Consider the following 13,130-nt stretch of genomic DNA (forward strand, 5'->3'; position numbering starts at 1 on the left):
ATATATATTTTGATCTTTACCTATTATTATTTTGAGAGAGATTATATACAATGTCATTTTTCCATAATTTATATTCATAAGATGGGGCTCACTATTAAAGCTCTATAGCCACAAATTCTCTGGCCAAGATAATGACTACTTCAATGTCACAAATATCCATTGGCTTAAAAATCTTTTCTGGATAAGCAAATGGATGACAACCCAATGAACATTCACTATCTCTCTTTCTCTTTTTGTTGCTTTTCCACTTGTACATATAACATTATATTCTAACTAACAAAAAGAAAACATTTCTTTTGTTCAAAGTTCTTTCTCAAACACAAATACAAGAAATCTATAAACCTTTCCAATGGCTTCCATCACCATGACATCCTCTTTCTTGGGCGGCTCCGTCATGGCCCCGGCCAAAGCCCCCGCGGCCGACCACCGCGGGGTTGTCATGGTGAAGGCAAGTTCATCAAGTAATGTGGTGATGAACAAGAAGAAAGAGAGCAACAACAGTGGGAGAAGGGAGTTGTTCTTTGCCGTGGCGGCAGCCGCTGCTTTGTCCGTCGCCACGGTGGCGATGGCGGACGAGGAGGAGCCGAAGAGGGGAACGGCGGAGGCCAAGAAGAAGTACTCTTCAGTTTGTGTTACAAATCCAACTGCAAGAATTTGCCGCTACTGATGAAGTGAGGGAAGTTTACAAATTACAATATGCATGTTCTTTTGTAGTACATTATGGATGTAAAAACCTTTCTTTCATGTGATTTAATATTTTACTTTTCACGGATCATAGAAAATATTTGCATAATTACGTTACTTATAAGGTAACAAGGTAAATCCCTACGATCAGGCATTAATTAATTGGACAAATTGAATAACATACCACATGTTCTTTGTCATTACAAAAAAGCAAAAGCTATGAATTGAATTTAGATCCTATAGCACCAAAAAAAAAAAGTTATGTCGCTAAATCCTAAAGTGCAACGATATTATGGATTGAAATCCGTCGCTAATCCGTTTTAGCATAGACTTTTCCGATTTAGCGTCTATCGCTAATTTAACTAGTGTTGCAAGAGTTAAAAGATGACCACACTTCTTATGCAAGATATAATTTTAACTAATCAATTTACTCAAACTATACATTCTTTCCACCTTAAATTGTTATCCGTTTTTGAGAGTTAAATTGAAGTTTGAATTTTGTCCTGTGTGAAATTGGATAGTAGCAAGTCTGTCAATATATTACATATTAGGAAAAATACCTCGAGTTGAGTATGCTACTGGCAAAGTGAGACAATTGACACTCAAATATGCTCGTGAACAACTTAATGGTGAAGAGGACCACATTTTTGTCAATTTAATTCTCTAGAGTCATCCGGAGAAAACAAAGAACCAAAGCAACATAAGTTCATTTGACACCACAAATTTTGTGGATAAAGTTTTGGATCTACCCTTATAGCATTACTCCTCATCACATATAAATCTTACTCAAAAGACCTTCAATTTATATGCAAATTATAACTTGGCATCTCTGAAAGAAATTAAAACCTCCCAACAATGGCTTCTCTACCAAGTTCATCCTCATTCCTTGGCAACTTAGCCACCACCATATCCAATCCACCTCCGGCGACCACTCGGGGAAAGATTGTGATGGTTAAAACCTCTAAGGTTGAGAAGATTGAGATAAACAGAAAGGAAGAGAATAGCAGTGGCAGGAGAGAATTGGCTTTTGCCTTGCTAGCTTCTGCTGCTGCAAGTTCATTTGCAAGAATTGCCATGGCAGAGGAGGAACCGAAGCGCGGTACACAAGAGGCAAAGAAGAAGTATGCCCCAATTTGTGTCACAATGCCCACAGCTAGAATATGCCACAAGTAAGAATTTTCATGTGCTATGATGTATGCAGAACTTAGCAGTACAAATAAATAATAAGAGTGACTATTTCACTATTGCTTCAATCATGTAAATGTGAAATTTCCAATTCCAAGGTTCACAGTCATGACCACAAAAGTGCATGGCAATCTATACATGTGAAAGTAGCAAGTAGAATCGAACACCACCATTTAGTTGGTCTTTTTCTTTCTTATGAGAGGTGCTATGATGTCAAAATCTGTAGAAAAGAGCTCAATCTAGTGTAATATGTTTACAAAGAGCTATTCATTACGTTTACAACCAGCTAACTATCTCAACAAAACAAGCATATACATTCAGAGCAATTCCATTGTGTCAAAGCAAAGTACAATGACGAGGTACGTGGTATGACAGTGACAAACACAGCTATGGGTGTGGGGAGGTGAAATACTGCTCTGGCCCCTCTGGCAACATCAGTAAACTAAATGGAAATCCTAATCCTATGTGTTATAGTCCCCAAAGCAGGGGCAGGCAAGAACAGTTTTGACACATCAAAAAGGTCCTAATGTAAACAGCAAACATGAATAAATCAAGGAGCAGACAAACTAACTCGAAACAACACCTTTAAAAACACAGCAAATTTGGACATGTACAGGAGGTTTAAAAGACAATCCTCTGAAAAAATCAAGAGAAAAAACAGACCATTGTAAGATCTTGTTTACTCTTCAAAAAGAAACAAAAAATAAACAAGAAGGAAAAGAAACTGCAGGGTACTGTTGGTCTACAAGTGAAGTACTACAAATGCTTGCAGAATATACGTCAAAATTCTCCACTTGTTTCAACTGTTACCAATAGATAACAGGCTAAAGACATGGGCACCAGTTATACCTCCTTGCTCAATCTTGCTATTTTGCAACAGGAAAGACATGGTCAGTCCATACTTTTCCCATTTTGCTGGGAAGCAACATAATTGCGCACCACTTCAATTGCCAATTGATGGGCATTTTTATCTTGGATGCTTGCAAGTGCATCCATGGCTTCGTAAGTCTCTCTATCAGCAAATAGCTTCAAGTTATATCGAGATGATGACTCAGGGATGCCTTCCCATTTTTCAACAAACTCCCCAAGTTTCTCAAATCCCTGGAATAAAATTATCATCCATAAGATAAGAATCTTATATGATTCAGATTCCCCATTCAAAGAATACAGAATGAAAGAAAAATGGTGTTTCCTGTTTCAATCAGATTTCTTTTTGTTACAAATACAATGCTATCTACTAAACGAAGTGTTCCTTACCATGCGGTTTGTGAAGTCGCCAAATGATTCTTTAGATTGTCGCTTTCTTCTCCAATGGAAAAATAAAGGCTCCAGAACTTTTTCAAGATCTTGAACCTTAACCTTATCCTTGAAAGTTTTTGCCAATGAAGTTTGATTGGGAGTTCCACCGAGCCAGATCTAAAACAAACACATTGTAAGTTTCATTAGCGCTCGGGTTTAGACAATCTAGGTCACCATAACCATAGATGCTAAACTACAGCAACAACACAATAGATCTCAACAATTTCAACTACCTGATAGCTGTTTGGACCATCTCCAACCAAGCCAAGTTCAGCCATGTATGGTCGAGCACACCCATTAGGACATCCTGTTATCCTTATGACAACAGATTCACTGTACTTCAGACCAACCTGGAACCACGAAGGTCAATCTCATTCAATATACACCAGCAACCGATTGTACAATTAATAATTTAGAAAGGGCAATACTTCATACCTTTTCAAAAATAGCTCGAACACGCTTGAGGATGTCAGGTATTCCACGCTCAGCTTCAGTTATTGCAAGAGGACAAAGAGGAAAAGCCGGGCAGGCCATTGCTGTTAGATTGAGTGGATCCACATACCTAGGTTGCTTTTCAAGAAAAAATAATAAAGATTACCCAAGAGGAAGACCATAATGAAATGCCAAAAACAAAAACTTCAGGGCATAGGACCATCAGGAAAAGTTTGCAACTATCTATTTTCTGTATTCTAGAAGTTTTTATTAAGGAAAACTAGAGGAAATTTGCATCAGCTCCCTGGTTCACCTAGCCCTCCTTATAAAACATATGTGCCACTTCATTCACATAAAGAAACAGCAGCTCAAATTTTTGGAAACTCCTGTATAGGAAAAAGTATGCGAGTAACAAACCCGCAAGTACAAACTTTGCAAAATTTCAGCAGTATGTGTACCATAAGTAATAACTTCAGTTGACACTCGTCCTTCGAACCCCAGCCATTCTTGTGGCTCGGAGGTAGTAGTAAAAAGTGAAATGCAAAAATTGGGGGGAGGAAACTATCAGACAACTCCTAGGATATATTGGAACTCCAGCACTTTTAACAGGTTTATACCTATTTCAGACTGATTGCATTCCATAAGCACTTTTTTAATTAGAAGTACAACCATTTTGTGTATTATGGCATTCCATAATCATGCATACCTTCAAAGATACTGCTATGCGAAACCTGTCTACTCATTGAGAAATCTAATTATTCATTCATGGAAAGCATACGTGGATCAACAGAATACTTAGCCTTACCAGCAAACCACCCTGTGCAAGAACTATGGTGATGGGGCGCTTCCACGCTTGTCGAATATTGCACAAGATAATATTCTGGTTGGGTGTGAGACGCACATTCAGATTATACTTCTCAATAACTTCCCTGAGTGCCTTCTTCATCGCTCCTTTTACACGACCATTGTCAACATGTAGACCACAAAACAAGCTACCATCTCCCTGACAAAAGTATTTGAAGAACACAGCAGATATATCAAGGGTAAACATCACAATAACCACTAGTATGGAACTAATTGCCAGAAATGAAAGTTTGATGAGTTCCTACTACAGACTTACCGCTTCATGCCATCCCAAATAACTCTTGAATTCCCACTCAGGCAATTCACGGCAAAGTTCAAACTTCTTTCCATAATACTGTTCAGTGACAGATCGAAACTTCTCGATTCCCCATGAGCTGAGTAAATATTTCAATCTGCTGTATCTGCGATCATCTCTTCTGCCGTGTTCTCTTTGAGTAACAACAATGGCTTTAACAGCATAGAGTATATCCTCTTTAGGCACATAACCTAATGGCTCTGCCAATCGAGGAAAAGTGGTTTCCATCCTATGAGTTCGCCCCATACCACCACCAACCTGCAAAAGACGTCAAGGATAAGTTACATTAGTCCCTAGAACAAGCAAAAGGAGAAAGAAGCAAGAGCCTAGATTGCCTTCTTACATATATGTTGAATCCCTGAGGCTCTCCATCCTCATTAGATACAACAACAACACCTATATCATTTGTGAAAATGTCCACCGAGTTATCAGTTGGCACGGTAACTGCAATTTTGAACTTCCTTGGCAAGAACTGAGTTCCATAAATGGGTTCAGGTGAGTCAGGGAAGTTTGTTCCATGGGAGTTATCATTTCGAGCTTTCACAACTTCAGGAGGTTCTGCTGTCATAACTTTCTCCCCATCCACCCAAACGTCATAGTAAAATCCAGACTGGGGAGTTAAAAGTGCTGCAATGTTATCAGCTGTTTGTTTAGCAAACATATAATCTTTTTTAGCAAATGGGGCAGCTGGAGCAAGAACGTTCCTATTGAGGTCACCACATGCACCAAGAGTTGAACCCATGTTTTTGATGATTGTACTCATTACTGTCTTGAGGTTTTTTTTCAAGACCCCATGCAGCTGAAAGGTCTGTCTTGTTGTCAAACGAAGTGTCCCAATTCCAAATTGGTCAGCAAGATCATCCATGACCAAGTAGAGTCTGTTTGGTACCTCCCCACCAGGGTTCTTTGTCCGAAGCATGAATGAGTATGATCTTCCCCCACGCTCATCTCTGTCGTATTGCATATAGCTTCCATGGAACTTGATCAATTGTGTTGCAGCCTCATTGATGTTGGGGGCATCATTTAGAATCTCCTCATTAAGAGGATACCTTATGAAGTTACTCTGTTCTTTGAATATTTCAACCTTACTACGCTTGGGCTCCACTACAGCTGGCTTTGCTGGCTGCAAAAGATCAACGGATGTGTTAGGCTCACACAGTAAAATGAAAAATGACAGAATTTCTCGTAGCATTAGGCCTATGAAACATAGATTACAGTGGTGGTTTACAGAGTTGTAGTTTTTCCTTTCTATGATACAATCAATAAACAAAAAATTAAAAATAAGCAAAAGGCAAAACGAAATAATTTGAATATCTAGACTTTTTACCTTTTGAATGATTAAAAGTCGAGCCTTTACTAGCAAAAAATATGTAGACTATACTTTTTATTAAAAAAGTTATTTTTTGAATATATATAATTTACTAGCAAAAAGCAATGTAATTATATTCCAGCTCAGAAAACTGTCAAATTACCTTTGTTAAGAAAAAAAACAAAAAAAATCATGGCATATACAAAAGAAAAATGAAAACAAATCACAGCAATTCAATCAGTTCGCACATAGAGCTGCAAAAAAAAAGGAACCAAAATGATTTTCTAAAAAGTTAAAAGTGAAATTGGCAAAAGGTGGCGAAATTGCTTGAAATTTAAAATTTATAAGGGGCCAAGGACAATAGTCAAATTACCTTGGATTTTTAAAAAAAACTCAAAAAATGCATGGAATACGAAAATCGAAACAAATTCACCAAAAAAATCCACATCGACACTTCAATCAATAGGCAACAAAAAACATTTCATTAAAAATTAAATTAAAGCATCAGGAAAAGTAAATTAAAATGGACAAAAGTAAGCTTTTTTTATACCGTAGATACGGCGCGGACAATTGAACTAGGATTCGACGGGGAAAAGGACTGAAAAACGTGAAGACGTCTGCTAAGCAACAGCGAATTGGAGGTGCTTTTTAACCCGGTGAACTTCTGAATTTGGTGCTTCGGGTTCGGGTCATCTGCGACGGCGATGTTAATCGCTGCTCCAAACGACGTCGTCATCCTTACCCCTAGCGAATATCAAATAGAGGAATAAACCTAGGGTTTTTACGAACAGCGAATTTTGTGAAAATGGCGGAGAGAGTGTTACAGATATATTTGAGGAAGTGGGTGAAAGGGAATATTTGGGTGGTGAAGAAGGAAGGCGGAGGATTGATGGCTTTCTTTAGTGCTTAGTCACGTGCCTAGCACGAGACAGTATCTTTTACCTCTTCACGCGCTGATAATTGGTACGTGAAATACTAACTCATAAGCCGCTTTTCAAATAAGCGACCTACAGTCGCACTTACATTTTTAAAAAACTATTTAAGCTAATGATATTTCCCAAATCGTCAGTACCTCAATTAACTTAGAACGCATATATTTCACATTTTCACATATATGTATTGTATATTTTTGAAATTCCTTCAAGAATTACACACTAATAAAAAAATTTAGCCAAAATTGCACGTCTTAAAAAAAATTTACACTAATAATAAGATTTGATAATGACAAGAGTATGAATAAACTAAAAATAATAAAATTAAGATTGAGCATTTTAAATAGTGCGTGGATAATTTTGGATGTTTTCCTTTCTTAACATCAACATGATTTTGGGGACGTTTGTAATACGAAATAATGTGACTTTTAAGTTTATATTTATAAAAAAATTGTGCTCGAGTTTCGACTCGTCAACAATAAAATAATGTATCTTAATTAATTTTCATATCTAACTTGGTGATCTTGTGATTGCATCTTAATGATTGTGCTAATTTGACTTCAAAATTTTCAATGAAACTTGACTTGTATGTAGTAGTTATTTGAATGTTACTCAAATAAATATAAATAAAATTGGCGAGTCAATTACTCAAATGGTCACTCAACTATCTTAAATTATCTCCTAAAGTCATTTTTCCTTCGTTTGTAACAATAAAGTCGCTGAACTATGCCTATTACACTCAGAAGGTCACTCAACTAGACTTTTCAAAATTTGACTTGCCAAATACCTGTTTTACCCTCTAAATTATAAACATTTATCTTCTTTTATATATTTTTTTAAACTTTTTAATATTATGATTTTCCCTTTTTAATTTATATTATGGACTTACCTATAGAATAAATAAATATTATTTATAATTTAAAAAAATATAAAGTATTTAAGAATCTATAATGATGGAATAACAAAATAATGAGCATAGTAAAGTAATTAATTAGAATAATTTGTTCGTAATAATAATTTTAGTATTAACAACAAAAATTCAAAAATTTATTTAGACAATTCAGAATGAAAGAAAATAAAGGTTGTAAAATATATATTCCATGCACGTAATATAAAAATAATTATTTAAATAAAGGTAAATTTATAATATACATTATATATTCTTGAAAATTATGCTCAATTATATTATTATATATTCCAGCACGACTTAACATAACATATTTTACCCTATACAGATAGTCCCCCTGCTTTCCGGTGACATAACTTTGTGTCGCCGGAAAGTTGGTAGAAACATAATAATAATATAATTGAGCATATTTTTCAAGAATATATTGTAGACAATAAATTGCGTCAAGAAAATAAAATGAAGAACGAAAAATATTGCAACAATCGTAGTATTTTATTTCGAATATTTAAGTGTTACAATCTCTATGAATCCTCTGATTAATTCTTCTTCCCAATAGTAAATAAATTCAAGGGCCTTTGAGCTTGATCTTTATTTGTTCTTCATTCTTGAGCTTGATCTTGATTTGTTCTTCGTTCTTGAGCTTGATCTAGATTTGTTCTTCGTTCTTGAGCTTTAACTTGATTTGTTCTTCGTTCTTGAACTTGGACTTGATTGCTTGAACTTGGACTTGATTGCTTGAAACTTGAAACTTGTGGAGGAATTTTGCAGCGTTTGATCCACGAGCTTTTTCTTACTTCTTGTTATAACTTCTGGTGTCTTTTCTGGGTTATGAAGACCCCTATTTATAGTTGTGGGAGGGAAGAGTTATGATAAGAACAAACTCTTTCCTACCAATTAGATTGAAGCGTGACAAGGCCACATTTGATTGGTCAGAACATGTCACTTGCACATGTGGCGCGATTTCATTGGCCTTTAAATTTGATTTGGCATACCTTGTCATCTTGACACGTGGCATGATCCTATTGCCTCTTTTGTTTGACTTGGCGTGCCACGTCATTTGACACGTGGCACCAAATTATTTTTTGAATTTTGTTCCGATAAAATTGATATGCCTACATATATAATGTATATTATAAAAATACCTTTATTTAAATAATTACTTTTATATTACGTGCATGGAATATGTAGTTTACAAACTTTATTTTCTTTCATTCTGAATTGTGTAAATAAATTTTTGAATTTTTGTTGTTAATTGTAAAATCATTATTACTAACAAATTATTCTAATTAATTTTTTTTACTATGCTCATTATGTTGTTATTCCAGCATTATATATGCTTAAATACTTTTTAAATTTTTAATTTATAAATAATATTTATTTATTCTATAGGTAAGTCCATAATATAAATTAAAAAGGGAAAATTATAATATTAAAAAGTTTAACAACAATAAAAAGAAGATAAATATTTATAATTTAGAGGGTAAAATAGGTATTTGGCAATCCAAAATTTGGAAAATCTATTTGAATGACCTTCTGAATGCAATAGACATAGTTCAGTGACTTTGTTGTTATAAACGAAAGAAAGGTGACTTTAGAAGATAATTTGGGATAGTTGAGTGATCATTTGAGTAATGGACTCCAAAATTGACATATACAAGATCATATATTGTTTGCACTTCATTTTGGAACGTAGCTAGTTATTTTAAATTTAGTTCATATTAAACAGAGATTTGGAATATATAAAGCATACAACTTTAGGATATACTTATCAAATTTGCTATCTCATCCCTCATATCTACCTTTGTCAATGTTCTTTTTCCTGCTTGATCGATACTCTTACTGTTTGGAGTAACATATATGTTTGACCAAAATACATTAAAACTTTTTTGATTAAATCAATTAATGATAATGAAGGGGTAAATCTTAGTCAAGCATAATAAAATCTAGATCAAGTGATGAAAGAAATGAGCAAGATGAATGATGCTTCTTAGTATGTTGAAATCGAATGAATGCTCATCAGTTTGATGACTTTAAGTGCGCAATCAAACTTAATAAATGCAATTGGTTTGGATAAGAAATAAGGATGAGATGATTGCAGGAATTTGGATCCTTCCCAATATCGAACAATGATACTGATTTTCAGATGTGCAATCAATTAACAAGGTTGCCTTTGTATTTTCTCTCGGATGATTCTTTTACAAAGTGTTCTTTTGTATTTTTTCGTCCCCCCCTTTCTTCACTGGCTCTCCCTATTTATAAGGGACAATCCCCTCTAAAACCCTAAAAAAGGTACAACATAGAGAATATTCGAAAAGCATATCCTTACTGTCTCCTACTAAGCTTACATGATCGCGGATGTCATACATTAACTAACTGCCATTGGTCGTTGCCTTCTACCATGACGACCATCGGACGCTATACCATGATAACCTGGTTCCTCGTCGTACTCAGTAGCGGTCGTAGTTGCTAATTTTGGACCTATACATTTAGTCCCTCCGCTTGTTGAGGTTGCGGCCCGGTGTGTCCTTGATAAGCGGACATCGCCTATACCTGTGGAGAAATTTGCTAATGAATTATGATGGTTTGGCCAATAACGGAAGAGTAGTGCGCTCCACGGTATCCTGGATGATGTGGCCTATTGGGAAATGACGTCACTTCCACGTGCGTCATCATTACGCGTCTTCTCGAGACAGAGACTGATGGCATGTCGCTTTGGTTTTGGTGCCACTGACAGTCTTCCGCTTCGATTCTGGCGCCACCCAAGCCTATAAATAGGTGAAGGGTTTGTTTTTTGAAAACTCTTAGCCATTTCCTCACTAATGTATGTATTGCTTTCCTTGGTTATCTCTTCTTGTATCTTCAGCTCTGCTTTTGTGATTTTTCATTTTCTCTCTTTCGTTCATCGTTCTTGGTTTTACGCTTTATCAACGTATCTTCTGCCATAGAGATGCCTAGAACACACCGGTCACACGAGGAGATTTCTAACGCCACCCCGTTATCTATGGCACTTCCTTCTGGTAGTGAGGACATGGTGATAGAGGAAGGGACAGTTTTCCCACCGTGGAAGAGATACTACCGAGAAACCCCATGTCTCGGAATGATTTTCTTAAATAACCTGCCCCTTCTCCCGCTCTGGTGGTGTCTAAGACTGAGCAAGCTCATATAGATGAACTTCGAACTACGCACAACATCCCCCCCCATGTCGAGATGGTTCCGGCGGGGAGGGACCTCGTGGAGGTCCATAGACCGGGGTATTGTGCTTTTTACGTGTATCCTTTTGTGATCGGCCACTCCTTCCCCCTTCTTCCGTTAGCGGAGGAATTCAGTTCTATGAGGTCTACCCGGCGCAACTATCTCCGTATACGTACAAGATATTTCTGGTATTGACGAAGTATGCGGAATTGGCGGGGTGTGAAGTTGGCCTTCACCATCTTTTACATTTGTTCTCCCCCAGCTTTCACAGGGGCACTATGATACACTTGAGACATCGTGGGACCAGGGGGCTGGTGGTCGGAACAGACGACCGGGCAAGCCGCAAATTTTGGCATATATACTTCTTCGTTAGAACCAAGCACATTGTATCGGACCCCGCTGGATTCCCGGAGCGGTGGAATCATAATCGTAGGTGTTAGTACTTGTTGTTTGATTTTGTTCTTTCCAACTTAGTATTTATTTGTAGCTTTCCTTTGTATATGCGAGGCGTACACCCCGTCCCATTGTCGGTATAGACGACTGGGTAGCCCGTTTACTGCCTTATGCGATGGAGACTCGAGCTTGGCCTGCTTTTGTGAAATGCTTCAGGCCGAAGGTTCTATCCGGTAAATATTTTCCTCTATTTTGACCTTTGACTATTTGCCGTTGTTTATTGATGCAACTCCTTGTGATGACAGGTCATAGGGCTTCTAGAAGGAGGGGCCCAGTCCCTGCATTTCGCCAGTCCATCGCATCGGCAGGGATGCAATTTGCCTTGGCTGAGTCCGTCCGAGGGGACCGTGCTCAATCGGTACAGGCTAGTAACTCCTCTCATGACATAATTGTACGAGATGAGATCTCCTCCCGACCAGTCTATCACCTTGTTGATGAGCCCTCCAATGGGGACGAATCTCCGTCGAAAAAAATAAGGAGGGTAGAACTCGGGAAGTCCGTTGCCACCGATGCTGGTAAGAGTAGAACTGGTGCGTCGGAGACAGCACATGTGCCTGTGTTTATGGCGGACGCCATTTTGGCGGGAAGGTGCCCCCGGACTGAAGGAGTATACCAAGGAGGGGGATCCGTGCGCTCCACCGAGGGTGGCGCATCATCTGCCGTTACGTACACGCCGAGGGCGACAGCTCGGGTTCGGACGTCGACTCTGGAGATGTACGAGAGTTCTTGGAGCGTCAAACTCGTGTAGAAGTGAGGGCGGAGGGTTCTGATCGACACATAGTCGTCCCTGGAGATTACGACTTGTTGTCGAACTGTGATCAGGTGGCGTCGGTGTTCCCCCCTTTATGCACTGCTCCTGAGAGCGCGACACTTAAGGTGATGAGTGATGCAGAGTTATCACGGAGCCTTTCCGGCATGGCTCTACGGGTAAAAAGCTTCTCTCTTTTCTTTTCGTTATTGGATCTGTTTTCGTATCCTTAGCCCATTCCTTTGTTTTAACTTTGCTTTTCATACTAGACCCTTATCATAGAGATCGAGCGTGTACGTAGGGAAAGGCGGAGGACAGACGTCTTTGGGAAGGTGTCCTCCAAATATCAGGAATACTGCACCAAGCATCGTGCGATGGCCGACAACTTTACTCAGGATCGCGACTTTCAGCTGTTCCGCGAGGGTCTTAAGCAAAAGGAGGATCAATTGGCGCAAAAGGTCGAGGAGCTGAAAGAACGAGATGAGGACCTGATGAAGGCTATTGCCCGTTGCAGTGAACTCGAGGCGTCCCTTAAGGTCAGAGAAGATGAGCTCGAGCTGAGTAAGGGGGTGATGGCCGAGAATGCCGACCTCCAAGTAAAGGTGGCCAACTTAACTGCCGAGCTCGACAAGAAGGCGGCGGAGGTCGTCGACCTTAAAGGCGAGCTGAGTTCCAATGCTGATGGGTTGGCTCATGCCGAAAGGGATAGGGCAACTGCCGTCTCTGAGGCAGCGGCTCTAGAAGACGCCTTCCGTGTTTGTAGATTGGAGCGGGACAAGGAGGTGGAGGCATCTGCGCTTAAGGTAGCGAGACTTGAGAAGCGTACCCAA

General features: G+C 38.4%; 3 protein-coding genes across 3 annotated transcripts; 2 read left to right on the forward strand and 1 right to left on the reverse strand.

The window, feature by feature from the left end:
• The first annotated feature begins 232 nt into the window (after positions 1–232).
• LOC109217755 (photosystem II 5 kDa protein, chloroplastic-like) lies at positions 233–772 on the forward strand. Its single transcript, XM_019382023.1, has one exon. It carries the CDS (start codon positions 350–352, stop codon positions 665–667), a length of 318 nt encoding a protein of 105 aa, XP_019237568.1. The 5' UTR covers positions 233–349; the 3' UTR covers positions 668–772.
• A 677-nt stretch (positions 773–1,449) lies between these two features.
• On the forward strand, positions 1,450–2,154 carry LOC109217754 (photosystem II 5 kDa protein, chloroplastic-like). Its single transcript, XM_019382022.1, has one exon. It carries the CDS (start codon positions 1,540–1,542, stop codon positions 1,855–1,857), a length of 318 nt encoding a protein of 105 aa, XP_019237567.1. The 5' UTR covers positions 1,450–1,539; the 3' UTR covers positions 1,858–2,154.
• A 282-nt stretch (positions 2,155–2,436) lies between these two features.
• Positions 2,437–6,943, reverse strand: LOC109217753 (sulfite reductase 1 [ferredoxin], chloroplastic). The gene is made up of 8 exons (XM_019382021.1): positions 6,619–6,943; positions 5,103–5,882; positions 4,721–5,017; positions 4,406–4,603; positions 3,604–3,738; positions 3,402–3,518; positions 3,127–3,285; positions 2,437–2,970 (listed from the first exon to the last, which is right to left on the reverse strand). Exons 1-8 carry the CDS (start codon positions 6,802–6,804, stop codon positions 2,761–2,763), a joined length of 2,082 nt encoding a protein of 693 aa, XP_019237566.1. The 5' UTR covers positions 6,805–6,943; the 3' UTR covers positions 2,437–2,760.
• Between the last annotated feature and the right edge of the window lie 6,187 nt (positions 6,944–13,130).

The sequence above is a fragment of the Nicotiana attenuata genome, unplaced genomic scaffold, assembly GCF_001879085.1.
Source record: "Nicotiana attenuata strain UT unplaced genomic scaffold, NIATTr2, whole genome shotgun sequence".
NCBI lineage: Eukaryota > Viridiplantae > Streptophyta > Magnoliopsida > Solanales > Solanaceae > Nicotiana > Nicotiana attenuata.